The following is a 27,214-nucleotide window of genomic DNA, read 5'->3' as shown; positions in this document are numbered from 1 at the left end:
TTCATCAAAATAAAAATCTTTTTTACTTCAAATGATACCATCAAGAAAGTGAAATGATAACACACATAATGTGAGAAAATATTTGCAAATAATCTGAAATATCTGGTAAGGGTCTAGTGTCCATAATATATAAAGAAACCTTATAGGTCAATAATAAAATGACAAATAGCCCAATTTTTAAATGGGCAAAGGATGTGAATACATATTTCTCCAAAGAAGATATATAAATGGTGCAGTAAGCATATAAAAGATGCTCTACATCATAAGTCATTAGGGAAATGCAAATCAAAGGCAAAATTAAATACCACTTCACGCTATGGTTGGTTGGTTAAAATTGAATTGTAATTTTACTAGGACGATTAAAATTAAAAAGATAGACAACAAGTGTTGGTGAGGATGTGGACAATTTGGAACACTTGTGCATTCCTGGTGGGGATGTAAAGTGTTGCAACCACTTTGGAAACCAGTTTGGCAGTTCTTCAACAGGTTAAATATGGAGTTACCATATGACCCAGAAATTCCACTCCTAGGTGTACACCTAAGAGAAATGAAAACATATTCCACACAAAAATTTGTACACAAATGTCTATAGCAGGATTATTCATAATGTAAAGAAATGGAAACAACCCAAATGTCCATCAACCAATGAAATACAAACAAAAGATGGTATATCCACACAATGGAATCATCTTTGATAATAAAAGCAATGAAATACTGGTACTTGCTACAACATGGATGGACCTTAGAAACACAAAATCCCACATATTGTATGAGTCCATTTGTATGAAATGCCTGGAATAGGCGAATATAAAGAGACAGAAATATATTAGTGGTTCCAGAGGCTGGGGATGGAGGAATGGGAAGTGACTACTAATGGGTACAGGGTTTCTTTTTTGGTTGATGAAAATCTTCAAAGATGAGTGATGGTAACGGTTGCACAGTCCTGTGCACGTACAAAAAGCACTGAGCCATTCACCACTTTGTGAATTTCATGGTAGGTGAATAAAAATAAAAGTGAGATATGAAAAAATAAAAGACATCTCTAGGCCCAGATTATAGAATTCTACCAAACATTTAAAAAATAATTAACGCCACTTATGCACAATCTCTTCTAGAAAAATAGAAGACGAGTAATTACTTCTCAATTCATTTTATAAAGCTTGTGTTACCCTGAAAACAAAACCAGGGAAAGAAAGAAAGAAAGAGAGAAAGAGAGAAAGAGAGAAAGAGAAAGAAAGAAAGAAAGAAAGAAAGAAGGAAAGAAAGAAGGAAAGAAAGAAGAAAGAAAGAAAGAAGGAAAGAAGGAAAGAAAGAAAGAAAGAAAGAAAGAAAGAAAGAAAGAAAGAAAGAAAGAAAGAAGGAAAGAAAGAAGGAAAGAAAGAAAGAAAGAAGAAAAGAAAGAAAGAAAGAAGGAAGGAAAGAAAGAAGGAAAGAAAGAAAGAAAGGAGAGAGAGGGAGGGAGGAAGGAAGGGAGGAAGCAGGGAGGGGAAGGGGAGGGAGGGAGGGCGGAGAGAGAGCATATTCACCTCAACCTAAACCTCACACTTTATACAAAAACTAACTCAAGATGGATCACAGACTTACATATAAAATAATAAAACTTCTAGAAAAAAACACAGGAGAAAATATTTAAGATTTAGGACTAGGCAAAGAGTTCTTAGATTTGATGCCAAAAGCCCAATCCACAAAAGGAACAATTGATAAACTGGACTTTATTAACATTAAAAACGCTGGTTCTTTCACAGACCAGGTGAGGAGTATGAAAAGACAAGCTACTGACTAGGAGAAAACATTTGCAAACCACACATCTGACAAAGAACTAGAATGTATCTAGAATATATAAAAACTCTACAGTGAAAGAACAATCCAGACCATGAGCAAAAGATATGAAGAGATATTTCACTGAAGAAGACCCACAAACGGCAAGTACGTCTGAAAAGATGCTAACATCATCAGCCATTAGGACGTGCACTGAGATACATCTCTACACACTGTCAGAGTGGCTGAAGTTAAAAACACCAAATACCAGTGAGGATGCAGAAAAACTAGATTATTCATACACTGCAGGTGGGGATGCAAAAGAATACAGGCCTCTGGGAAAGCGTTAATTTCTTAAAGAACTAAACACGCAACTACTATACAACCCAGAAATTGCACCCTTGAGCATTTAACCCAGAGAAATGAAAACTTACATCTGCACAAAACCTGCCCACAAATGTGCTGAGCAACTTTATTCCTGATAACCCTGAACAGAGACAACACAGATGTCCGTTAACAGGTGAGCATTAAACACTGCAGTCCACCCACACCTGGAGCACCACTCAGCAACAGAAAGGAAGAAACTGCTGGCACACAGAATAATCCGGATGCAGCTCCAGAGTATTATGCGGAGTGGAAAATAGCCAATACCCGAAGGTCACATAGGGAACGGTTTCATCTGCATAACATTCTCGAAACGGCAAAATTATCAACGCGGCACAAAGATCAGTGGCTACCAGGCGCGAAGGCAGGAGAGAAGTGGGCGTGGCTATAAAAGAGCGGCACAGCATCCCTTGTGATGGAACGTCCTGTGCCTTGACTGTAGCAATGTCGCTGCCCTGGTTCCGGCAGCTAGTTCTGCAGGTTGTTACCGTTACAGGAAAAGGGCAAAGCATACAAGGGCTCTCTCTGCATTATTTCTTACAACTGCATTTGAACCTACAATTCATTAAAAAAAAAAAAAGCCAATTCCCACATCTCCCTGCACTTACCTCCTCTTGCCCTCCTCCACTTCACAGGGAAACCCCCTGAGCGAGATGACTATGCTTGCCGTCCTCACTTCCATACCTCCTGCCTTTAACCTATACATTCCAAGGTTTTATCCCCACTGCCGAAACGCTCTTGTCTAGTTTACCGACAGCGCCTGCGACCTCTCAGCAACGGCTGATCTGGTCGGTCACTTTCTGGAAACTCTCTTTGCTCTGCTCCCAAGACGCAGCACACTTGCAGTGCTGTCCCTACTCCCCGCAAGTCCCCGCCTCGCTCTCTTTTGCTGGCTCCTTCTTTCCTACTTGACTTCTGAACGTTGGAATTCTCCTGACAGCCAAAGGTTCAGACAAGGCTCCATCTGTAGCCTTCTTTGCTTCTCCATCCACACATCCACACCCAAGCGATCTCATCCTCTCCCATAATCTTAAGCATCATCCATGACTTCAAACCCTCAGCCCTGCTGTCCCCCCTGAACCCCCTCTCATACACCCAACTGTACACTCAGCATCTCCACTTGGATGAAACAGTTGTCCAAGGCTTTCCAGGGCCAAAGCAGGGTTCTCAGTTTCCACCATGATGCTCCGCTAAAACAAAAATCCGCAGTTACCTTGCTCCCCATTCTCCCCTTCTCAATCCAAGGCACCACCTTTCCCAACGGCTCCAGTCACACTATCTTTGATTCTTCTTTCTTTCACATTAAACATCACATCCAACCAACGAGCAGGTTGTGTCTGCACTAACTTCAAAACGGAGCCTTTGCACCTACGTATCTGAACGCGCCTTCCTCGGATCTTTACGAAACTAGTGCAATGAACAGATGCAGAACCACATGTATGTAACCACAAGCCCACATTATTTACCTCCTACGGTTCCTCTTGTCAGCTACAAATTGGCGCTCGCCATTGTCACTTGCCAGCTGCCTCTACAAGGCGTAAATCATGTGCTGCTGCGGCTGCTGCCTTGCAACAGCCCCTGAAACGCTGAACGGAGGCGCTCTGGGCTCTGGGTGACACTGGCAGAACAGGTCTTCCGATAGATGGATATTTTCAGGAGACAATTTTATGAGCCCAGTTCTTGTATCTCCTCGTATCTAGACAAGCACTCAAATCCTTCACGGCGACGCCTGCTCCTCATGACTGGCAGTGACATGCACGAGACGAGCAGAAACCTTCTACAAAAAATAATGCTTGACTGCATGTACGCCCCCTTCACCCAGACCACATCTATACTGACCTTCCTCCCTGCCTCTGTGGAGCCGTTTCTCAGAGCGATCTGGGATGCTGTCTCCCGGGTTGCAGCCCTCATTTTGCCCCAAATAAAACTTAACGCGCAGCTCTCACGTTGTGCCTTTTTTTAAGTCGACACTGAACGTAGACATAGCCCGGGATGGAAATGGGGATCGGTCCTGCGACTGTTCTGACAACTCTGGGTAACAGAAAATTCTACAGCCACCTCAAGTATAAACACAATTAAGGGTCCCGGCCCCGCTGACGTGCTTCACACTGAGAATATCTTCTCTCCTCAGCCGGCCTGCACAGCTGGCTGTTCTCAAAGGGAGAGGACGGTGTGGCCCCTCTCTGCTCCCGACGCCACACACTCTTCCTCCTTCCTGGGTCACTGACCTCCACGCTACCGAAGCCAGGCGGCACTGCTGTGTGTTCTTCCAGGACCCCATCTGACCACACTTTTCAAAACCCAGACAGACCACTTCTCCTCCAGGCTGAGGACCCACCCGCCCACTACCGCCAGTGTTTTACCAGTCGGTCTCTGGGTCTCTCTCGAGACCCCCCCCTCATTCCTTCCAGCCAGGACTTAAAAGGGCCCTGGCTTCTCCCCAGACTGCAGATGTGCTCACCTGCCCCCCCAGCCCCGCTGCGGCAGGCCTATGGCTCCAGCCCTTGAAGGCACGTCGCTCGGGCTCCATCAAGGAGCATATGTCTGAGGGGACCACGAACGTCCCTCTCACTGGGCGGGGGGAGTGGCAGGCTCGCCCTCCAAAGAATCCTCTTCCAAAGTCCTGTCTGATCTCCTGCAACCAACCCTGTTATCCCTCAGTGTGGAGGATGGATCCAACAGTTCTTGGCCAGCGGCTCTGGGCACCAGCCTCACGACCCACGCCCGTCACTGCGTTGCCCGTCACTGCGTCCCGGTGCCCCGCCGCCAGACTCTGCGGCACCGTGCCATCGCGTCTGCCCGTCTGGCTCCCAGACCCCACCAGGCCTTGCTTTCCCAGCGCCCCCTGGCCTGTCGCCCCTGCCCCTCGTCCGCCTTTGTTTTCTTCACAGCAGCTCGCCATTACCAGGCCCTTATTTACTGAAGGCCTCCTGCCGCCACTGTGTCTGCAGCACCTGCACCCAGTGGGTCCCCTGGAAATACGTGTCGGGTGAGCCTCTGTGGCCCCTCCTGACTGGCACCTCCTGCCCCGAGGTCTGGCTCCTGCCCACCCCTCCCCTGGGGGCACAGGCCTACCAGGCTGAGTCACCCGGCCAAGCCCCACGGCACGAAGGGCTGTGGAGACCTGCTCACGCGGCGCCCCGCTCGGGCGCCCTGGCAGGGACGTGGCCCACTCCAGCTGTGCTGAGGGCTCGTCTTTGTGGAGGCTGCTCCTGGATCGGCTGTAGGGAGAGAACAGCCAAGCGCCTCGTCACCGCCCTTGTCTCCATTCCTCTTTTCCTCGATCAAACGAGACCGTCACCAGACGCAACTCCCGCTCCCAGGAGGGCTCTGGCTTAGTGGACCTCAGGCTGGCTCCTCCTGAACTCGCCCTCCGCCATCCGCCTGCTCAGCCAGCACTTACCGAGCGCCTGCTGGACTTCCAGCCCTGAGACCCACAGGGCCGGAGAGCAGAGGGCCCCAGGCTGTCCCTTTCCTCCTGCCCACCTTCAAGCCAGAAGCGTGTGGCTGCTCCGGGGGCTGGTGGCCCAAGCCCCACCCTCAGCGCACAAGTGACAGGTTCAAAGTGAAGTACCTCACACTCTAGGACACCCCCTCCACAGCCCCCGAGCACAACACACCCTCTGGCTACCAAAACACAGCAGTCCACCAGCCAGACCTGCCAAACTTCCTGTTTCAAGTGCACCTTCTTTCTCTACTTCCACTAACTTAATTATTTTCATGCCCACAGCTCACAGGACTCTAGGGGGTAGAAGGTAGCTCTGTAGGAGTAGGGGGTCATCATATAAAAAGAAGAGAGAGAGGTCTGCCCAGGAGTCGATGGCAGGTCCCCCAAGAAGAGCCGCAGGTGGAGGGGAGGCGGGAGTGAGATGGGTCACCAGGAAGCCCCCGAGGGCCTTACACCCAACTTCTGTCACAGGCACCAACCCCCAGACTGCCCTACACTGCTGGGACGGGCTGGCATCCTAACGACAGGGAACACTGGAGGAAAGAGAACCAGGTAGACTTAGTGGGAAGGAAACAAAGGTACACGACACCCGTTCCCACCACCAGGACCCTGGCGCAGTCAGGGAAGCTTCCCCGCGCTCAGCCCTGCTCCTCCCCTGTTCACCAGGCAGCCACCTGCTGCCTCGGGCCGAGGGCCAGCTGGCTAGCTTCTCCGAGCCTCTCTCCCATCGTCTACGAGCTCACAGGGACAAAGCTCTTCACGCAGTGGGCCATCGTCAGCAGCGGCAGCAGGAGCACCTTCTCTGGAACTTTCTTTTCTGACCTCCACCACCTGGCCCTCAGCTTTACTCTCATAAGAAAAGCTGTCCCGGAGACTCCAGGACCCGGGTCAGTGGCCCCGAGGCGGAGCTGCCTGAAGGAGCCTGTGTTCCATCCTGTGGGGCGAGGAGGGAGCCTGGGGCTGAACAGAAGCTCCGCGTCAGCGGGGCCCCAGCAGCTTTAGGGCCAAGACAGAACTCACGTTGTAGAGGATGTCGGTCCAGCCCTCCATAGTGATGCACTGGAACACCGTCAGGACGGCGAACAGGATGTTGTCAAAGTTGGTGATGCCGAAGTTGGGTCCCGGCCAGTACTCCCGGCACTCAGTGTCACCCTCGCACAGCCGGGCTGGGGCCTCCTTGCCACAGGGGAAGTCGCCCACCGGCTCTGCGTCTGCGAGGAGACGAAGGGAGCAAAGCTGAGCTCAGAGGCACCGCGTTCTCCACCCCCTGCTGGGACTGTGGGCCCCAGAGACCTCATCACAGTGGGACAGGAATCAGGCACCGAGGGAAACTCTCCCTGCCGCTCCTGCACCTGCGCCGGCTCTGTCCCCGTGCCTACGGTCTGCCCCCCCGCCCCCCCACCGCCACCCTCAGACCCACCCTCTCAGAAACTGCTGGTCGACCTCTCCTTCCCCACTAGAACTGCCCATCACTATGTAAACATGCCGAGGACTCATTCATCTTAAAACCAAAAACAACAGACTCCTAGCCTCCGACTCTCCCTACCAGCAACACCCTGATTCTCCCTCACAGCCTGACCTCCACCCAGACTCCCCCGACGCGCACATCTGCCTGTCACGCTGGAGCCAGAGCCAAGCAGGACTCAGCACTGCGGTCTCGGTGCTCGTCAGGCAGGTCGACCAACACAGGCCCAGAGCGTGGCCGGGCTTCAGGGCCCAGTCCTCACGGCACTGGCCCCAGCAAAGGGGACAAGCTCCTGCTGGCCTGCAGTCTAGCCGGCAGCCAGGGACCGCACAGAGAGACGTTAAAGAAATCGCAGAAAACCAGGGCTAATCTCTGGGATAAGGGGGCAAGCAGCACATGTTAATCCCTCCACTCCCAAAATCCTGACGAAAGGATAGAAAACACTATTTAAAAAAACAAATGTATGACCACACATGGAAAATCCCTCCTATCAACACAGGAGAAATTTTGAGGAATTGCTAGGATGGAAAGCAAATGCTCCCAGGCTTAGAAGGCAAAACTGAGGATCACAAAAGTTTATTCCTTTCCCTCCAAATACCTTAACAAATGCTCATAAAGAAGACCAGGAAGCCATTGTCTGTCTAGGTGTAAATAATCACATTCTCTGTAAATAATGACAGTTTTCTTTCCTCCTTTCACATTCTTGACAGGGTACTTTTTCTTGCCTCACGTTACTGGCCGCGACCACCAAGGCTACGTGGACCAGAAGTGACCATGTGTGTCTTTATCTTGTTCTTGGCCTTAAAGGGAAAGCTCACAAAACTTATGACAAAGTATGATGTTTGCAGGGAATTTTAGGGAGTTTAAGAAAATTCCCCTTTATTTCCACTTGGATAAGAGGTTTTTTTTAATTATGAATGATTTAAACTTCAATAAAAACTTTTTCTGCATTTATTGAGATGATCACACAGGTTTTCTCCTTTAACGTGTTTGTAGCTCAAGACACAAACCTTGGACTTCCCTGGTGGCGCAGTGGTGAAGAATCTGCCTGCCAGTTCAGGGGACATGGGTTCGAGCCCTGGTCCGGGAAGGTCCCACATGCCGTGGAGCAACTAAGCCCGTGCGCCACAGCTACTGAGCCTGCGCTCTAGAGCCTGTGAGCCACAACTACGGAGCCTGCATGCTGCAACTAATGAAGCCCGCACGCCTAGAGCCCGTGCTCCACAACAAGAGAAGCCACCTCAGTGAGAAGCCCGCGCACCGCAACGAAGCGTAGCCCCTGCTCGCTGCAACTAGAGAAAGCCTGCGTGCAGCAACAAAGACCCAATGCGGGCAAAAAAAAAAAAAAAAAAGACACAAACCTTAGTGTCACCCTTAACTCTTCCCTTTCTCTTACTCCACGTACAATTGCCCAGAAAACCCAGTTGGCTCAGCAGGCCTCAATGCAAAATAGACCCAGAACCTGACCCTTTCTAACTGCCAAACAGCCTGGCCCCAGCCACCATCTCTCCTGGACTCAGAGTCCTAGCACGGCCTGAAGCCACTGCTTCACCACAGGTAAAGCTGAGCTGTCCAGAGTTCTCAGCTTACGGGATCTCACTTCCTGATCTTACGTTAACTTCTGAAGGTCAGAAACATCATCGCCAAAAAATGTTAAGGGGTTTGTGAAAAATAATCATTTTATTCAATATTATAGTTGTAGAAATGAAGTATATTTTCTTTAAGGAATAAAAAAAAGAAAATGCCACTTAACGTCGTCGGTGCGTCAGTAACAGGCCAGCAGGAAAACATACTGATAAGCTTGTCTCTGATACCGGGAAAGCATTCTAGTCCAAGCTACAATACGCGTCCTACGTTTTCACTAGATGTTTCTTTTCTGCTGCTTTTCATCCTATCAGAGGACTGGTACGGCCTTCAAGTCTTCACCAACAGGAGCAGATTCAGTATCCGCCGATCTCCTCTCGCCCCCTCTGCACCCAGCGCTCCTCACGCCAGCCTTTCACACTTACTGCTCCTCGTAACTGGACCGTCTGGCAGGCGACCGCACAGGCCCCCCCTCACGGCACTCAGATGGCTGTCCAGTTGCCACCTTGGCAGAGGGGCCTCCCCAGGCCATGCTCTGTGAAGCAGGCCCCCAAATGACTCTACTGCAAGTACCTTTCTTGCTTCCCTCCTAGAAGTTACTACAGTCTGACATGATTTTATGTGTTTGTGTTTATCTTGTCTGGGTCCACCTCCTTCGTCTGGCATCTGGAGGGCACCCCCACCCCCCGCGGGCCAGGGCCCAGAACACTGCATCTCTCCAGGATGAATGAGTCTGTGGCCCTCATCTGGGTCTGAGGAGCGCTGCTAGGCCTCACCTGTACTGTTGGGGAAACAGGCCTTGTGGAATTTGCCCATGTAGAACTCGAGGCCAATGATGGCAAACATGAGGATGGCGAAGAAGAGAAGCAGCCCGATCTGTAGGAGCGGAACCATGGCCTTCATGATGGACTTGAGCACCACCTGCAGACCTGGGGCCAGAGCAGGCAAAGCAGGCAGGTCAGAGAGCACAGTGGGCAGAGCGGGCAGTGGGCTGGGGGCGTGGACAGAACAGCAAGAGCCTGGGCGGGCAGGGCTGAGCGTCCTGGGCAAGGTGTTGAGCAGTGAGTATCCACGAGGCCAAAGGACAGAGCTGGGCCCTCAAAGCGGGGGACAGAGCAGGGAGTGGTGGGGAAGCAAGAAGTCTCGAGGGAAGGAGGACAGAGCAGGGAGTGCCTGCGTGGGGCGGAGCTGAGAGTCCTTGGGGAGGGGCACAAAGCACAGGGTCTCGGGGCAGGGGGAGTGGACTGAGCACTGTCCCAGTTCAAGGGAGGAGCAGCGTGTGGCGGTGTCAGCATGAAGTTCTGGTGAGATCTTGAGTCTATGCAGGTCTCAGGGTGGAGCAACAGCAGAGAGTCCTGAGAGGAAAGATGAGGGAATCCTCGGAGCTGAGAGCAGGGGATCATGGGAGGGAAAAGCAGGGGATCCTGGGAACTAAGAGCAGGGGATGCTGTGAGGGAAGAGCAGGGGATCCTGACAGAGAAAAGCAAGGGATTCTGGGAGAGAAAAGCAAGAGATCCTGGGAACTAAGAGCGGGGGATCAAGGGAGGGAAGAACAGGGAATGCTGGGAACTAAGCAGGGGATGCTGGGAGAGAAGAACAGGAAATCCTGGGAATTAAGGCCAGGAGATACTGAGAGGGAAGAACAGGGGATCCTGGGAGGGAAAAGCAGGGGATCCTGGGAACTAGGAGCAGGGGATACTGGGAGGGAAGAGCAGGGGATCCTGGGAGGGACAAGCAAGGGATCCTGGGAGGGAAAAGCAGGGGATCCTGGCAACTAGGAGCAGGGGATACTGGGAGGGACAAGCAAGGGATCCTGGGAACTAAGAGCAGGGGTTCCTGACAGACCCACCCCTCAGGGAAAGTAAAGCAGGGGGCCTACTCCTAGGGAGTGTTTTACCACTGACCGTGGGGCATGAGTATGTCCAGACCAGAGGAACTGGGCAGAAGAGGCTGAACCCCACTGTCCCCACTTCCAGCTTCACCCCAGCTCCTGGGTACAGGCCTGAGCCTTTGCCTGGCAGGGTCTTAGGGCAGAACACGGAGCCAGCCAGCGGTCTTCCCTGCAGTTGGCTCAGGCGACACAGCCTCAGGGCCCTGCCACCCAGGCTCTGAGGGAAACCCAAACTTCCACTGGCTTGGAGGAACACGGGCACAGGCGGTGCCCGGCTCTCGAGGTAGCCTGGCCACCCCCTGCTCTCGCGTGGCCTCTTGAGCAGCCCAGCCCCAGAGCATGTCTTAACCAGGTCACAGGTCCCAACAGCCCTGCCCAGCCTGAGCCAAGACAGGTGGTCCTTTGCAGCCTCTGCATGTGTTCTCAGGCATCCTGCCCCACCACCTTGGTCGATCTCTCACCTGCCCTTTAACCACAGAAAAAGCAGCAAAGAGCTGGAAGTACAGCAGAGTGTGTGAGGAGGATCAAAGCTTCCACGTAGGGAAGCCAAGTTACCCTCTGGGTTTTCACGGAGTTGAGAGAGACTGGAGAAGGGCCGCTCCTCCCTTCTTCGTGCCTGGTTCCCCGGGGTCAAGGGCAGCGAGCTCAGAGTCACCAAAGGGCCCACTGTTAGGGCCTAACTGGCCATGACAGGGGTTGGGAGAGAGGTCAGTGTCCAGGTAGGCTGGGCCTGATTGCTTTTGCCAGACTCACTTGGAATCCCAGACACCAGCTTCAGGGGCCTCAGCACACGCACAGCCCGCAGGGTTCGCAGGTCAAAGTCAGTGCCAGCTGTGGCGAGGATCCTGGCAGGAACAAAGACAAGGGGGAAGTGAGGGCTTCCGCATGGAGTTGAGAAGAGGGCACGCCCCTCCCACCACCCATGTCCTGTCTTCCAACAGCAGTGACACCTTCGTGCCTGTGTCCCCCGCTGTCCAAGCACGGGGGTGGGGGTCGGGGGCGGCGTACTAGGCAGGGAAGGCCAGGAACTGAATTCAGACGTCCTCGCCAGCAATGTTAGGAATGGCTTTTACCAGCATAACCAACCCTCCAGGCATCACCCCGAGAGGACACTTGGTCTCTGGTCCCCGGCCAGGCCTTGAATCTGTCCTTGAATTGAGTCCAAGCCTGAACCATGTCCCCAAGCAACCCCAACTGCACTCCAAGCTGCCTCATGACAGGTGGTGATAGCAGGAGCAGGAGTAGAATGGAACTTGAGGGACTTCTGAACAGATGCCACATGACCTATTCCTCACTTTACCACAGGAGAACACAGGAACAAACAGTGGGGAAAGTGAATAGAGGGCTCAGAGGACTCCCTTAGCATAAGAACATACCCCAACGTCTCCCATCTTAAAACAAAACAGAAAATTCCATATCTGCCTCCAACCCCAGCACATTTCTCTGCTCCCTTCACTCCAAAGCTCATTGAAAGTGTCAATCCTTGGTATCCCCACTGCCTTACCTTTCTGCCTCTCTTTAGCTTTGTCCAGCTATGTTCTCACCCACACCATTCCACTGAAATGTTTTGTCAGGGCTTCTCACCAATTGCAATGGTTAAGTCTCCTGCTATAAATGGTTTCTTCTCTTGCCCGTTGGTCAATTCTCTCATTTTCCTCTTAACATCCTGGGAGTCTCTTCTAGGTCTTCTTTGCAAGCTTTGCCTCCTCTACCAGACTGAAAAATTAGATGCCTCAAGGCTCACACCATATAGGATCTGCCCAACAGCTTTGAACACCACAGTATGCTTATTACTCCCAATTTACACCTTTAACTCAAGTCTGGGACTTTGGGCTCATATATCCATCCAACTGCCTTTTTTACCATTTCCACTTGGATAGCAAAAAAAGCATATCAAACATTAATAAAACTAAAGAATTCTTTTTACAACTTTAATGTAAATATTAAAACACGTACTTTTTTAAGTTCAGAGTTGTTACACGATGGTGACTAGAGAACTTTTTATTCTTTCTCTCAATCTTGCTCCTTCCCCAGTATTCCCCCCTCTCTGTGAACGGCACTAGTCAAGTGTTTCATAAGCCAAAACCAAGACTTCATACCTGACTCCTCTCTCTCTTACACTCCACACCCAATTCACTAACAATCCTGTTGGCTCTACCTTTAAAATGCACCCTGGATGCTTGGTGAAAAAGGATTGTTGTCCCCCTACTCTAAATACATAGCAGCAAGGAATAAAATTTGAGATGCAGCTGGGGTAAAAAATAAGATAAAATGGTCAGGGGAGAAGAAAAGAAGGGCAACGAGAAAATCTATACAAACCAAAATTCCATAGCATGTAAGAAAATCCAATACTAAGAGTGATATTCAACTACTAAAATCAACTATTGAAAGATTAATTTTGTTCAGATGAAATCAAAAAATTATGAAACAAAAATAGGCAGAAACAGGTAGATATTCTAAAAACTAGCTAGAAGTTTTGGAAATAAACAAATAGTATTAAAATATTATCAATAATAATAATCATACTCTAGGCTGGAGACATAGTTGGAGTGTATTAATGGTTTAGGAAATAGTACTAAGGAATCACTCACAGACATTGGAAGGACAAAGAAAAAAATGAAAGACAAATTAAGCGATATGGAGGTTAGATCATATATCTAACACACATCAAATGTAGGTTCTAGAAAAAGAGAATAGAGGGAACGTGGTGAAGAAGCAACATTTGAAAAGATAACAGATGAGAAATTTCCAGAATTAAAGATTTGCTTTCTCAAATTTAAAGTGCATTACAAGGTACCAATCACGTAAATAAAATACATCCAACTAGAAATGGTGTGAGGAACTGCAGAATATCAAGCACAAAAAGAAAGTATTAAAGGCTACGAAAGAGAAAAGATAAAATATCTAGGGAAAAAAGAATAATTAAAAGGAGAGAAAACTTCACCTCAGCAAAAAAAAAATATGCTAGAAGACAATTAAGTAATACCTCCAAAAAGCAGCAGGAAAATAATTGACATCTTAGAACTTTATATCCAGCTAAACTGTCAATAAAGAGTGAGGGCAAAATAAACATTTTCAGAGATAAAATGAGTCATCACCCCAGATCTTCAGTAAAACATGGGAACTGAACCTAAAGGGAAAGCACAGTATACAAGAGCAATGGTAGGCACAGATATTTTTTAAATAGTTAAATTTAATTAATTGTTGATTTTTAAAACTATGATGTCCAATTTTTCATTATTTTCTACATGCAAAACTAACAACCTAGGCAATAATGAAAATATTTACAGAAGGGGCTGTTCCATGCGTAGCTGCATCAAATTATGTTATAGAGGCTAAATCACTCTTCGTTGTATTAGGTCAGAGGACGGCAAACATTTTCTGAAAAGGGCCATTAGTAAAGATTTAGGCTTTGTGAGTCATAGAATCTCTGTCACAACCACTCAACTCCATCATTGTAGCATAAAAGCAGATAATACGTCAATGAATGGGCAAGGCTGTGTTCCAATAAAGCTTTATTTATAAGCACAGGTTGCCAGACAGATGAGCTATAATTTTCTGTCCTCTGTGTTAGACAAATGTATAGTTATGAATATATATTTAAAATGTTAAGGATATCCAGTAAATGGATAGAAATACAGTCTATTTCAAAACCATCAGAGGTGAAAAAGGTATGTAGGGAACAGGTAATATAGAATATTTTGTCACACTACAAAAGTCAGGAAAAGACTCCCCCAAAACAAAGAAATAATATAAAGAGGAAAAACAAAATAAGATATTAGGCGTAAGTCCAAACACACAAGTAATAATAAGAAATATAAATGAATTTTCATTTCCTATTAAATCATACATGATTAGATTGGAGCTTTTGAAAGTCCAACTTTCAAAAAGTTGCCACCTACAAAAGCCATACCTGAAAAAAAATACAGAAATGTTGAAAATAAACAGATTTTTTAAAAGAATATACTAAGTAAATGCTACAGAAAAGGAAGTTGGTATATAATACTAAAGACAAAATATAATTTAAAGCAAAAAAACAATCCTAAGGCTAAAGAGAGATATAATGCATAATACTGAAAGCAAAATTACACCAAGGAATATGATCATCATTAATTTTTATGCACCCAAACCTCATAAATTCAAAACAGATAAAGAAAAAGAATAAGAACTCCTCCAACACAGTGGAAGGTCCTCACAAAGCTCTCATCAGAACCTGAAAGACTGAACACCAAAATTTAGTAAGGCTGAACAAGATCAAGACAGAATTAGCACCCCGATCCATCTTGTTGTTCTAATCTTCTATATCTTTCATATATTACCTTTATCTACCTACCGATCTATCATCTATCTATCTATCATATATAATCTATTTTCCTAACAAAATGTGTTCCTAACAAATAGAAAATATATCCTTTTAGGAGTACATGGGGATAGCTTTGAAAATATCCTACATCACAAAAGAAGCCTCAGCAAATTTCAAAAACTTAGTAACATGTGTTATCGTACTTCTCCAATTAAATAAGAATACTACTATAAAACCACATCAAAAAAACTTGCATTATAGAAACCTTCAAAATGCACAACTAAATAACTCATTAATTAAAGACATTACCAAATATTTAGAACTCATCAACAACAAAAATACTACATATTATATGTGCGAGGTTCAGTCAAAGTGATGCCTTAGGGGAAATTTATAAACTTAACTGATTTTATTTTTTTAAGGATTAAAAATAAATAAACCAAGGATGTCTCAAGGATCCTATGTCTCAAGGATCTTAAAAAAGAATAGCAGGGTAAATTTAGAGAAAGCAGAAAAATGGAAATAATAAAGAGTAGACATGGTGAAAATAGAAAATAGAGAAATAATAGAAAGCTGAATCTTTGAAAGTTTAATCAAATGAACACGCTTCTGGCAAGAGTAATCAAGAAAAAGAGAGTGTCCAATGCATACAGAAGATACATATACAAATAAACATAGTATAGGCATGCATGCACACATGTACACTTACACATTTGTGTGTGCATGTGTACACGCATGCACAGGAAAGCGTGAAAATACAGGGACACAACTACAGACGGGAGAGATTTTTAGAATCACAAGAGAATATTGTTAACAATTTTATGCCAAGAGATGCTAAAACTTTGAGGAAATGGATATACCCTCTTGGAAAGCAAGTTACCAAAAGTGACAGAAGTAGAAAACCTGAATAAACCATGAACAACTGTATTAGTTCTATTCTGTAAAAACCTACCACAAATGTAGCGACTTGAAATCGCACCCGTTTATTAGCTCACAGTTCTGTGGGCACATCGTGGCTAAATTCTCTGCTGCAGGTCTCGGGAACAGCCAGCTGCATCCTCGTCTGGAAGCTAAACTAGGGAAAGTGATGCTTTCCAGCCCCTTCACGTTGTCTGCAGAGTTCCCTTCCTTGCAGTAGGAATGGAGTCCCTTTGCCTTGCTGTCAGCCGGGGACTTCTCTTAGCCCCCGGAGGCCACTCTCAGATCCTGGCCCCTCAACAGTCCCTCTCACACTTCTAAACTCTCCGACTATAGGAAGAGCCCAGTCCCTTTAAAGGGATCACCTGATGAGATCAGTCCCACCCAAATAATCTCCCTTTTGGTTAACTCAGAGTCAACTGATTCATAACCTAACCACAGGAGTGATATCTCATCATACCCACAGGATCTGCCTGCACTCAAGGGGATATGGCTGTACAGGCGGGCAGGCAGGGGACCAGAATCTTGGACCATTTACAAGAATTAATTTGGATTCAGTTTTCCTCTGCCAGAATATCAGATCCAGACAATTTTACAAGTACGTTCTTACAAACATTCAGAGAACAGAAAATTCTGTGTTATACAAACTGTTTTAGAGAATAAAAATACAAGAAAAGCTCCCAACTCATTTTATGATGCTGGTATAATCTTGACATCAAGACTGGAACCATCCAATAAAGACGTTTAAAAAAAAAAAGACTGGAACCATAATTCAAAAAGATACATGCACCCCAGTGTTCATAGCAGCATTATTTACGATAGCCAAGACATGAAGGCAACCATGGACAGATGAGTGGATAAAGAAGATGTGGTATATTTATACAATGGAATATTACTCAGCTATAAAAAAAGAATGAAATAATTCCATTTGCAGCAACATGGATGGACCTAGAGATAATCATACTAAGTGAAGTAAACCAGACAGAGAAATACAAATATCATATGATACTGCTTATATGTGGAATCTAAAAAAATGATACAAATGAACTTACATACAAAACAGAAATAGACCCACAGACATAGAAAACAAACCTATGGTTACCAAAGGGGAAAGGTGGGGGAAGGATAAATTCGAAGTTTGAGATTAACATATACGCACTACTATATATAAAACAGATAGCCAACAAAGACCTACGGTTTAGCACAGGCAACTATACTCAGTATTTTGCAACAACCTATAAGGGAAAAGATTCTGATAAAAATAGATATATATGTATGTATAACTGAATCACTTTGCTGTACACCTGAAACTAACACAACATTGTAAATCAACTATACTTCAATTAAAAAAATTTTTTTAAAGACTGGAAAAGGGGGCTTCCCTGGTGGCGCAGTTGAGAGTCCGCCTGCCGATGCGGGGGACGTGGGTTCGTGCCCCGGTCCGGGAGGATCCCACATGCCGCAGAGCCGCTGGGCCCATGAGCCATGGCCGCTGGGCCTGCGCGTCCGGAGCCTGTGCTCCGCAACGGGAGAGGTGACGGCAGTGAGAGGCCCGCGTACCACAAAAAAAAAAAAAAAAAAAAAAAGACTGGAAAAGGGCAAGAAAAATTTATACACATCTCAATTATGAACACAAATTTTAAATAAAATATTAGAGTAAATCGAATTCAAAGGTACATATGTTAAGAGTTTATAATGGCCAACTGAGTTGTCAAAGGAACATAAGAATAATTCAATAGTAGAATAACTATTAATGTAATCCACCACCTGGAAAATCAATATAAAAACCATATAATCATGTTAAAATTTTCAGAAAAATTATTTGATAACATTTCAGTATCATTCATGATAAAGAGAATTAGGAACAGGAAATTCCTTAAAGTGACAATAGGTATCTACTAAAAACCATTAGGAGCATTTCTCTTTAAATTCAGGGATAACACAAATATACCATTTATATCATATGGAGGCCCTAGCCAAGGCAAAAAGACAAGAAAAAGAAAAAAAAAGTTTAGAAAGGAGGAAACAAACTGTCTTATTCACAGATAATGTGATTTCTACATAGAAAATCCAAAAGCATATACAGTACAGCAAAACTAGTAGAATTAGAAAGTTCAGCAAGGTTATGAAATACCAAACACATATACAAAAATAAATTCTTTTCATGTACTATTAGAAAATGCAAATTTTAAAAGCTCTTATTCTAATGGGTATGGGATTCCTTCCTGGGGTAATGAAAACGTTCTAAAATTAGTGGTGATGGTTGTACAACTCTATGACTACACTGAAAATCACTGAATTGTATACTTTAAAAGTATGAATTTTATAGTATGTGAATTACATCTCGATAAAGCTGACATAAAATATTGTTTATAATAGCAACAAAATCTATAAAGTATCTAGGAATAAGCTCAATAAAATAAGTGCAATATCTTGATAATAAAAGTCATAAAACATTCATGAAGAGCAAAGAGATAATAGAGATGAACCGTATTAATAGATGAGACAATTCAACATTTTTATATGTCCCTTTCCCCAAATTAGCCCACAAATTCAATGAAATTCCAATAAAAATCTCAACAGATCTTATATGTAGAAAATCCTAAATTTGTAGAAAATCCACCAAAAATTACCAGAACTAATGAATTCAGTAAAGTTTCGGGACATAAAGTCAACACAAAAAAATAGGTTGTATTCTATATACTTACAATGAACAACCAACAAAGGATATTTTTTAAAAATCCATTTATAATAGCATCAAAAAGAATAAAATACTTAAGAATAAAATTAAGGAGGTGACAGACTTGTACCCTGAAAACTACAAAACACTGGTGAAGGAAATTAAAGAACACTAAACAAACAGGAAGGCATCCCATGTTCATGGATTGGAAAACAATATTGTTAAGATGTCAATACCCAAAGCAATCTACAGATTCAATGCAATACCGACCAAAATTCCGAAGAGATTTTTTGCAGAAATAGCAAAACTCATCCTAGAATTCATACGGACTCTCAAGGGACTCTGGATAGTCAGAACGATAGAACAATAACCCAGAAACGAAGTCTTACATACACGGTCAATTGATTTTCAACAAGAAGGCCAAAACCATTCAAAGAGGAAAAGACAGTCTTTTCACCAAATTGTGCTGGAAAAACTAGATGTTCACATGCAAGAATATTAAGTTGGACCCGTATCTCATGCAATATACAAAAAGCAACTCAAAATGGATCAAAGTTCTAAATGTAAGACCTTAAACTATAATACTCAAAAGAAAATACAAGAGAAAATCTTCATGGCATTGAATTTGGCAATGATTTCTTGGAAATGACACCAAAAGCCTGAGCAATAAAAGAAAAAATACAAAAATTGGACTTCATCAAAATTTTACAAAACTTTTGTACATCAAAGGACACTATCAACAGCGTGAAAAGACAAGCTACAGAATATGGGATAAAGTATTCACAAGCCATATATCTAATAAGGGATTAATATCCAGAATATATTAAGAACTCCTACAACTCAACAACAATAAAAACCCAATTTAAAAACAGGCAAAGGACTTGAATGTATATTTCTTCAAAAAAGATATACAAATGGCCATTAAGCACATGAAAAGGTGCTCAACATCACTAATTATTAGGGAAATGCAAATCAAAACTATAATAAGAGGGCTTCCCTGGTGGCTCAGTGGTTGAGAGTCCGCTTGCCGATGCAGGGGACACGGGCTCGTGCCCCGGTCCGGGAAGATCCCACATGCCGCGGAGCGGCTGGGCCCGTGAGCCATGGCCGCTGAGCCTGTGCGTCCGGAGCCTGTGCTCCGCAACGGGAGAGGCCACAATGGTGAGAGGCCCGCGTACCGCAAAAACAAAGCAACAACAACAAAAAACTATAATAAGATACCAATCACACCCATTAGGATGACTATTATTATAAAAAAAAAAGGAAAATAACAGTGTTGGCAAGGATGTGAAGAAAGAAAAACCCTTGTGCATTGTTGATGGGAATGTAAAATGGTGCAGCTGCTGTGGAAAACAGTACAGTGATTCCTCAAAAAGTTGAACATAAAATTACCATACAATCCAGCAATTCCACTCTTGGGTATATATCCAGAAGAAATGAAACAAGGTCTCAAAGAGATTTATTTGTTACACCCAGGATCATAACAGCAGCATTCACAACAGCTAAAACATAGAAGGAACACAAAGTGTCCATCAGTGGATGAACGAAGAAGCAAATTATGGTATATACAAACACTGGAATATTATTCAGCCTTAAAAAGGAAGGAAATTCTAATACATAATGCAACTTAGATGAACCCTGAAGACAGTACGCTAAATGAAATAGGCCAGTCACAAAAAAAGACACATACTGTAGGATTCTGCTTTTATGAGATACTTAGAGTAGTCAAAATCGTAGAGACAGAAAGCAGAATGGTGGTTCTCAGGGTCTGAGGGGAGGGAGAGGTGGGGGTTGTTGTTTAATGAGGACAGAGTTTCATATGTGAAAGCTGAAAAGAGCTGTGGCGATGGACGGAGCCGATAGCTACCCAACATCATGAATGTATTTAATGCCGCTGAACTGCACACTTAAGGGTGATCAAGATGCTCAATTTTATGTTATGTGTATTTTGCCACAATTTTTAAAGTTGGAAAATAAAAGTAGGCCTCAGTGCAGAAAGCAAACTTCAAAACTTTGGAAAAACAAAACAAAAAGACATGAGAACAGTTCTATGACTATGAGTTCAGGAAGGGTTTCTGAAGAACACATAAAAATGGCAAACCATAAAGTGGTACACTGATAAATCTGACTACAATAAAATTGAAACTATACTACAACAGCTATAGAGAAAGTGAAAAGAAAATGACACTTGCAATGCAAAAAGCTGACAGAACTGGTTTCCGGAATACATAAAGAATTCCTATACATTCAGATGAAAAGTACACATAACCTATATGAAAAATAAGCAAATTACAAAAGAGAAAAGATGTTCAAAACCACCGGCAATCAGGGAAATTCAAATTAAACTAACAAAGAGAGACCATTCCACATCCTGTTTAGCAAACAGTGTTACAGCTGGTGATGCCGAACAGCGGCTCTGCTGGTGGAAGCGAAAACTGTAGAATCGTTCCGGAGAGCATTTGGCCACCTCTAGGAAGGTTTTAAATGAACATATGGACTAGACTGGCCTCCCAAACGTTTGCAGAAATGTACACAGGCATGTTGGTTGTGGCACTGTCTTTAATAGTGAAAGACAGGAATCACCTACTGCTCATCGCACAGAGAGAGAAAACATGAATGTGGTCCATGCATACAATGGAACATCACTGCAGTGAAATATGATGAGCACGTGAAATTAAATAAACTACACGTATTAACATGGAAATGCTTAAAGCAATGTGAAGGGGTAAAAAGGCAAGTTGTGAAACCATTACGTATCTAGGTTTAAATGCATATACACACTCAAACAATTAAAACCATGCAAACAAGACTGCATATTATTTATCAACAGGGACATCTTTAGCACAAGTTGGAAGCCCTCCCCCCAACACACACGCACTGGATAATGAACACAAATCAGGATAGTTGTTGCCACCAAAAGGTGAAAGAGAAGGACAGATAAAGAAAGGAGAATTTGGTTGAGGGATTGTAATCAGAAGACTTCAACTGTATCTAATGTTTTATTTCTCTAAGACAAATCTCCAAAGCTAAGAGCCCATTTACAGGGAGGTGTGAGGGAGGGGAACACACATTTTAAAACAACACACGGGCATGCTGCCCGCAAAAGACAGAAACGATCCGGACGGTGAAGGGCACTGGAGAAGCTCCACGGCCACTCCCAGGAGGAGACAAATCACACAGAAAGAAAAGCCATCCCTCCCTCCGCCTATGACTTCCTGTCTCCCAGGCATCATGACATTCACAGGGTTGCCACAACCCTGACATGTCAGTAAAATGACCTGAGAGGCCACGCCACTGGCAGACACGCGCGATGCAGAAACTCGTTTTGCCACGGCATTGTTGTTACGGGCCTGTGGGACAGGAAGACAACTTTTTGCTTTTGAATGAAGAATACGAAAGTTTTCAGACCCAGGCAGGAATGTCTACAGTCGTAAGAACCATAAAAACACAAGATTTACCCAACTGATGAAACAGCCCCATGGAGTAAAGCACAACCTAGCTACAGCCACTGGGGCGAGACGCTGTGAGTGAGGTCCTGCCACAAGCTGACTACAGCCACTGGGGCTGGAGACCCTGTGAGTGAGAGGTCCTGCCACGACACCAGTGCTCAGGGAGGGGGCCGTCCTCATTCTGCCTGGGAAAGCTCTCCGAGGAGGCCACCCGGGAGCCACCAGGGAAGGAAATTCAGTTTCATTTGTTCTAAGATGACAGTTTCCTTAGTGGATCAGCAATATTAAACTCCTAGGAAGAATCAGAATTAAATACAGAAATGTTTATGAAAATCAAACCTTCTGTGTTAACAGTACAGAGTTAGGATTAAAAGAATTTATCAGAACGCATTAACACGCTAAACAGGCCTGCGTTTAGCATCACATTAGCCCTGTGATTCTAATTTTTCAATGTAATGGAAGAATTGATTTAGACGTGTGATTTTTTTTTTTTTTTTTTTTTTTTTTTTGCGGTACGCGGGCCTCTCACTGTTGTGGCCTCTCCCGTTGCGGAGCACAGGCTCAGCAGCCATGGCTCATGGGCCCAGCCGCTCCGCGGCATGTGGGATCTTCCCGGACCGGGGCATGAACCCGTGTCCCCTGCATCAACCACTGCGCCACCAGGGAAGCCCTAGACGTGTGATTTTAAGTTGAAAACTTCATAAGTTTGTCAACAGTATTGCAACATTTAAGCAAATGTATGAATCACCATGTTTACACTCTAATTAGCTGGATATACAGAACTTAAGTACCTAGGAAAGTCCAGTTACAATAAACTTATAAATGAAATATTAAATGTTTTACACTAAGCTTATGAAATGGAATAAAAACCCTACTTAGCGTCTCCTTTAAAGTGATTGTTAAAAATTGCAAAATGTATAGATATAATTTTTCATAAGCTGAATCTAAAAACAGTTAATATTTTTTCCAGTTTTATTGAGAAACAACTGACATACGTCACTATAAATGTTTACGGCATACAGCATGGTGGTTTGATTTACATATATTGCGAAATTATTACCGCAACAGGCTTAGTTAACATCCATTATCTCATGTAGATACAATGAAAAAAAAGAAAAAACATCTCCTCCTTGTGATGAGAACTCTTCGGATCTACTGTCTCCGCAGCTTTCCTGTAGATCATATACAGTGTGAGCCACGGTCACCACGCCGCGTATCACATCCCCAGGGCTTATGTATCTTGTAAATTGTATGTTTGTACCTTCTGACCATTTTCCTCCAGTTCCCCCTCCCCGACCCCATATCCCCACTCTGGGAACCACAAATCTGACCTCCTTTCCTATGAGTTTGGTGGGTTGGGTTTCTTTTAGATTCCACATATAAGTACAGTATTTGTCTATCTCTGTCTGACTCATTTCACTTAGCATAATGCCTTCAACATCCATCCATGTTGTCACAAACTGAATCTAAAGTTTCTTTAAAGGAATTACATTTTTGGATTTGTCATGTTAATAAACTGAATGATGATTTTTAGAAATTAAAAATTTTCTATGCACAAAATCCACTCTCAAGAGTACCAACAAACCCACATGTATCATGAAGGATTTCCTTTTAAATCATAAATCTCATTGAATCTTATATCAAGAGTTCTGGCTAACATAACAGAATATGAATAAGACATAAGGGAAGGAATAGATAAAATAAGTATTTCTGGAAGATAATGATAAAACTCCCAGGAACTTGGTCGAGAGCAGAGTTTCTCAAAGCACCATCCCAGGACCAGCAGCGGGTGTGAACTCTGGGCCCCGCCCACCGGCCCTCGGAGGGTGGGCCCGGCACCAGGATTGAGGGAAGCCCTGCAGGTGATTCTGACACCCACTCAAGTTGTGCGGGCCGCTGGTCAGGAACATCACCCTGAACCCCTTCCTGCAGGTTTGCAAGTCTCACCCTCCCCCCGCCGACTTCCACAGAGGACAGAAAGCAGAGAAAAGTACAGCACAAGAGCAATTATAGAAAAACAACAACCTTTAGATATTGTCATCACAGTGCTGAGAAATCGGGGCTGGAAAAAAAACAAAACTTGGCTGCAAGCTCACCATCAATCAGCAAACAGAGACCAGCGCAAGTCGCCTCAGAGTGGCCTGCAGGGGCCAAGCCCAGGAGCACGACGAGAGCGCAAATTCCCCAAAGCCGAAGTGGGACCAAACGTGGCCAGTCGGAAATCTGATGAAACAAAACTGCTCAACCACAATGGCCTCACACGCAAACCACTGAGGAATAACTTTAAACTGTGAGCGGCCGGGGCTCCCCTGCTGGCGCAGCGGTTGAGAGTCCGCCTGCCAGTGCAGGGGACGCGGGTTCGAGCCCTGGCCCGGGAAGATCCCACATGCCGCGGAGCAGCTAAGCCCGTGCGCCACAACTACTGAGCCTGCGTTCTAGAGCCCGCGAGCCACAACTACGGAGCCTGCGTGCCGCAACTACTGAAGCCCGCACGCCTAGAGCCCGTGCTCTGCAACAAGAGAAGCCACCGCGATGAGAAGCCGAGTAGCCCCCGCCCAAAGCCTGCGAACCGCAACGAAGAGTAGCTCCCGCTCGCCGCGCCTAGAGAAAGCCCACGCGCAGCAACAAAGACCCAACGCAGCCAATAAATAAATAAATAATTAACTAACTAATTTTTTTAAAAAAAATGTGAGTGACCTACACCAAGAAAACTACAAGACTTTATTTACCTAGAGGGGAGCGTCGAACACATGTTAAGATACATGCTACTCCTGGATGGGCAGAAAAACATGGATTTTGATTCTCCACAAATTGACTTAGAGATTCTCAATAATTGAAACAACCTCCCAAAAGGAATTCTTTGGACTACAGCAACATGATTTCAGAGTTACCTGGAAAACTAAATAGGCAAAAAAATATTCAGAAAAGAAGAGCAAAGAGAGAAGGTTTTGTTTCATGAGATACTGAAATGCCACTTTGAGCTCAACAGCTAGACCACAGGCCAGATGGGTTCAAATCAAAGCAGAAGCAGCACGTGTCACACACAAAAGCACTTAAATATGTGACAAAGGAAGCATAACCGAGTGACAGGAGAGTGAAGAGCTTTTCAATATGATTTATTGCCGTCCAACTTCTAGGCATCTCTCCCAAGGAAATAATCAGAGGTGTGGCACAGGTGTATGTGTGTATTTTGGTCTTTTCTATAAAAGCAAAATTGGAGATAACTTAAATGCTCAACAATAAGGGGGTGACTGGGGTCAGTCCACACGGCAGAAGAACCGTGTCTTCAGCGCATGCTCAGTCGTGGAGGATGCTCAGACACCAGGCCCCTGTGTGCAGGGTGCCCGCTGGGGACCCCTCGCATGGCATCGTGGGCAACCCTGCCCAGCTGACGAGGCAGCCTGCTCCTATGCCCCTGGTGTACGATACCAACTGTGTATTTTAAAAACTTACACATAGAAAAGGCTCGGAAGGAAGTAGCTCAAAATATTAATAGTGGTTATCTCAGGACGGTGGGATTGTGGGCCATTGTTTTTACTCTTTCCAATATGAGCATTTTAAAGTGAGAAAATCAATATATTTTATTTATACAGAAAAGGAAAACGTGTACCCTCCATTGACATTTTTAAAAATAATAAAATAACTTGGAGGTACTTTAATTAAAGATGTTATATTAACAACAATAACAAAAGGGTAATTATAGCATACATCCTACTACTTCCTAGACCTAGGACTTTGGTGACTACTATTCCCAAAGTCTTAGGCTCTAGGAAATCCTGGAAAGCGAGGCAGGAGGTCAGCCTTGCAGGGAGGGCAGGGCTGGCTTAGGGCTGGGGGCCTTCCTTCTCAGCCCACACCCAGCAAGGCTCCTGGTAGGAAGTACGTGCTCAATAAATGTTAGTGAAGAAGCCCTGACGTTTCCAAAACTAAACGGCAAAGAATCCACACAAATAACTCATAAAAGTAAACACAATTCAGTAACGTGCAAACACATCCAAACCATCGGTCACCGAAACGAAAGATGGAACAGCAACAATTGTAAGTGGGCTCTACACCCGATACACGAGCGAGAGCTCTAGAAACGCAACCCCCAGTGGCGGTGAAGTTGATATTGAACTAATGATCTAAATAGAAATAGTGGGAATGTAAACTAATGCGTCCCACTTGTAAAACAACTTGGCAAAATAAAATGCCATGAAACGTCTAAACACTGTCAGTCAGTCTGCTCTAGGAATCTGCCCCATCAAAATAATGAAAAAGTCAGAAACCAAGTTACAAAGATAGACATCACACTATTGAGATCAAAACCCCACGTAGAGGGACTTCCCTGGTGCCGCAGTGGTTAAGAATCCGCCTGCCAATGCAGGGGACATGGGTTCGAGCTCTGGTCCAGAAGGGTCCCACGTGCCGCGGAGCAACGAAGCCCGCGTGCCACAGCTATTGAGCCTGCGCTCTAGAGCCCGCGAGCCACAACTACTGAGCCCGCATGCCACAGCTACTGAAGCCCGCGCACCTAGAGCTCGTGCTCCGCAACAAGAGAAGCCACTGCAATGAGAAGCCCGCGCACTGCAACGGAGCAGCCCCCGCTCACCGCAACTAGAGAAAGTTTGTGTGCAGCAACGAAGACCCAACACAGCCAAAAATAAATGAGTGAATGAATAAATTAATTAATTAATTAATTAGCTAATTGATTAAGAATAATTTTAAAAACTCATGTAGAACCATCTTCGTGTACAACGACAGTGGAACCCTGGGTGCTCATTACACATAATAACACGTCGCATCGGACCTAATGTGTTTGTGAAATAACGTTAAAAGAAACAGATGAACTGATTCCTGGACGAACCTTAGAAACACTGTACTAAGTGAAAGGTGCCAGACGCAAAGGGCCACACATTGCATGACGGCACCACATTCAGTGTCCAGACAGACTCGTTTACAGGGACACACAGGAGATGAGTGATTCCTGGGGCCGGTGGGGAGGGGCAGCGGGGCGTGACTACGAATGGGAAGGCGCTTCTTTCTCGGGGAGATGGAAATGCTCTAAAAATCACCGAATTGTACGCTATAAAAGGGTGAATATTATGGCACGTGGACTCTACCTCAATACGCTGCTATATAAGAAAAGGGTAAAACGCAAGCTTCATGCAAATTACGGTAACAACTACTTAAAATATGCAGGGACTCAGGCCCCAGAGCACACACTCACCCAGCTAGTGACTACTGTAGCCCAACCCCAGGCCCAGGCCACCCCGGCACAGGGAGCAACACGGCGTAAAGACATGGCCGGGACTTGGGGACACACAGGCGCATGGCACGTGCTCAGACACACAG

The 27,214-nt window shown here is 45.1% G+C and overlaps 1 protein-coding gene across 3 annotated transcripts in view; it reads right to left on the bottom strand.

Moving 5' to 3' along the window:
- The window catches only part of CACNA1B (calcium voltage-gated channel subunit alpha1 B), a gene marked incomplete at its 3' end in the record, with an annotated part of 192,444 nt that overhangs the window by 142,536 nt on the left and 22,694 nt on the right, over positions 1–27,214 (bottom strand). For all 3 annotated transcript variants that reach the window (XM_079927741.1, XM_079927742.1, XM_079927743.1), the window contains exons 4-6: positions 11,284–11,375; positions 9,416–9,568; positions 6,611–6,801 (exon numbers count right to left, since the gene is read on the bottom strand). In XM_079927741.1, coding sequence (XP_079783867.1) covers positions 6,611–6,801; positions 9,416–9,568; positions 11,284–11,375 — 436 coding nt within the window. The remainder of the gene's footprint in view (positions 1–6,610; positions 6,802–9,415; positions 9,569–11,283; positions 11,376–27,214) is intronic.

The sequence above is a fragment of the Stenella coeruleoalba genome (assembly GCF_951394435.1).
Source record: "Stenella coeruleoalba genome assembly, chromosome: 7".
Taxonomy (NCBI): Eukaryota; Metazoa; Chordata; class Mammalia; order Artiodactyla; family Delphinidae; genus Stenella; species Stenella coeruleoalba.
This window is presented reverse-complemented; position numbering and strand designations above follow the sequence as displayed.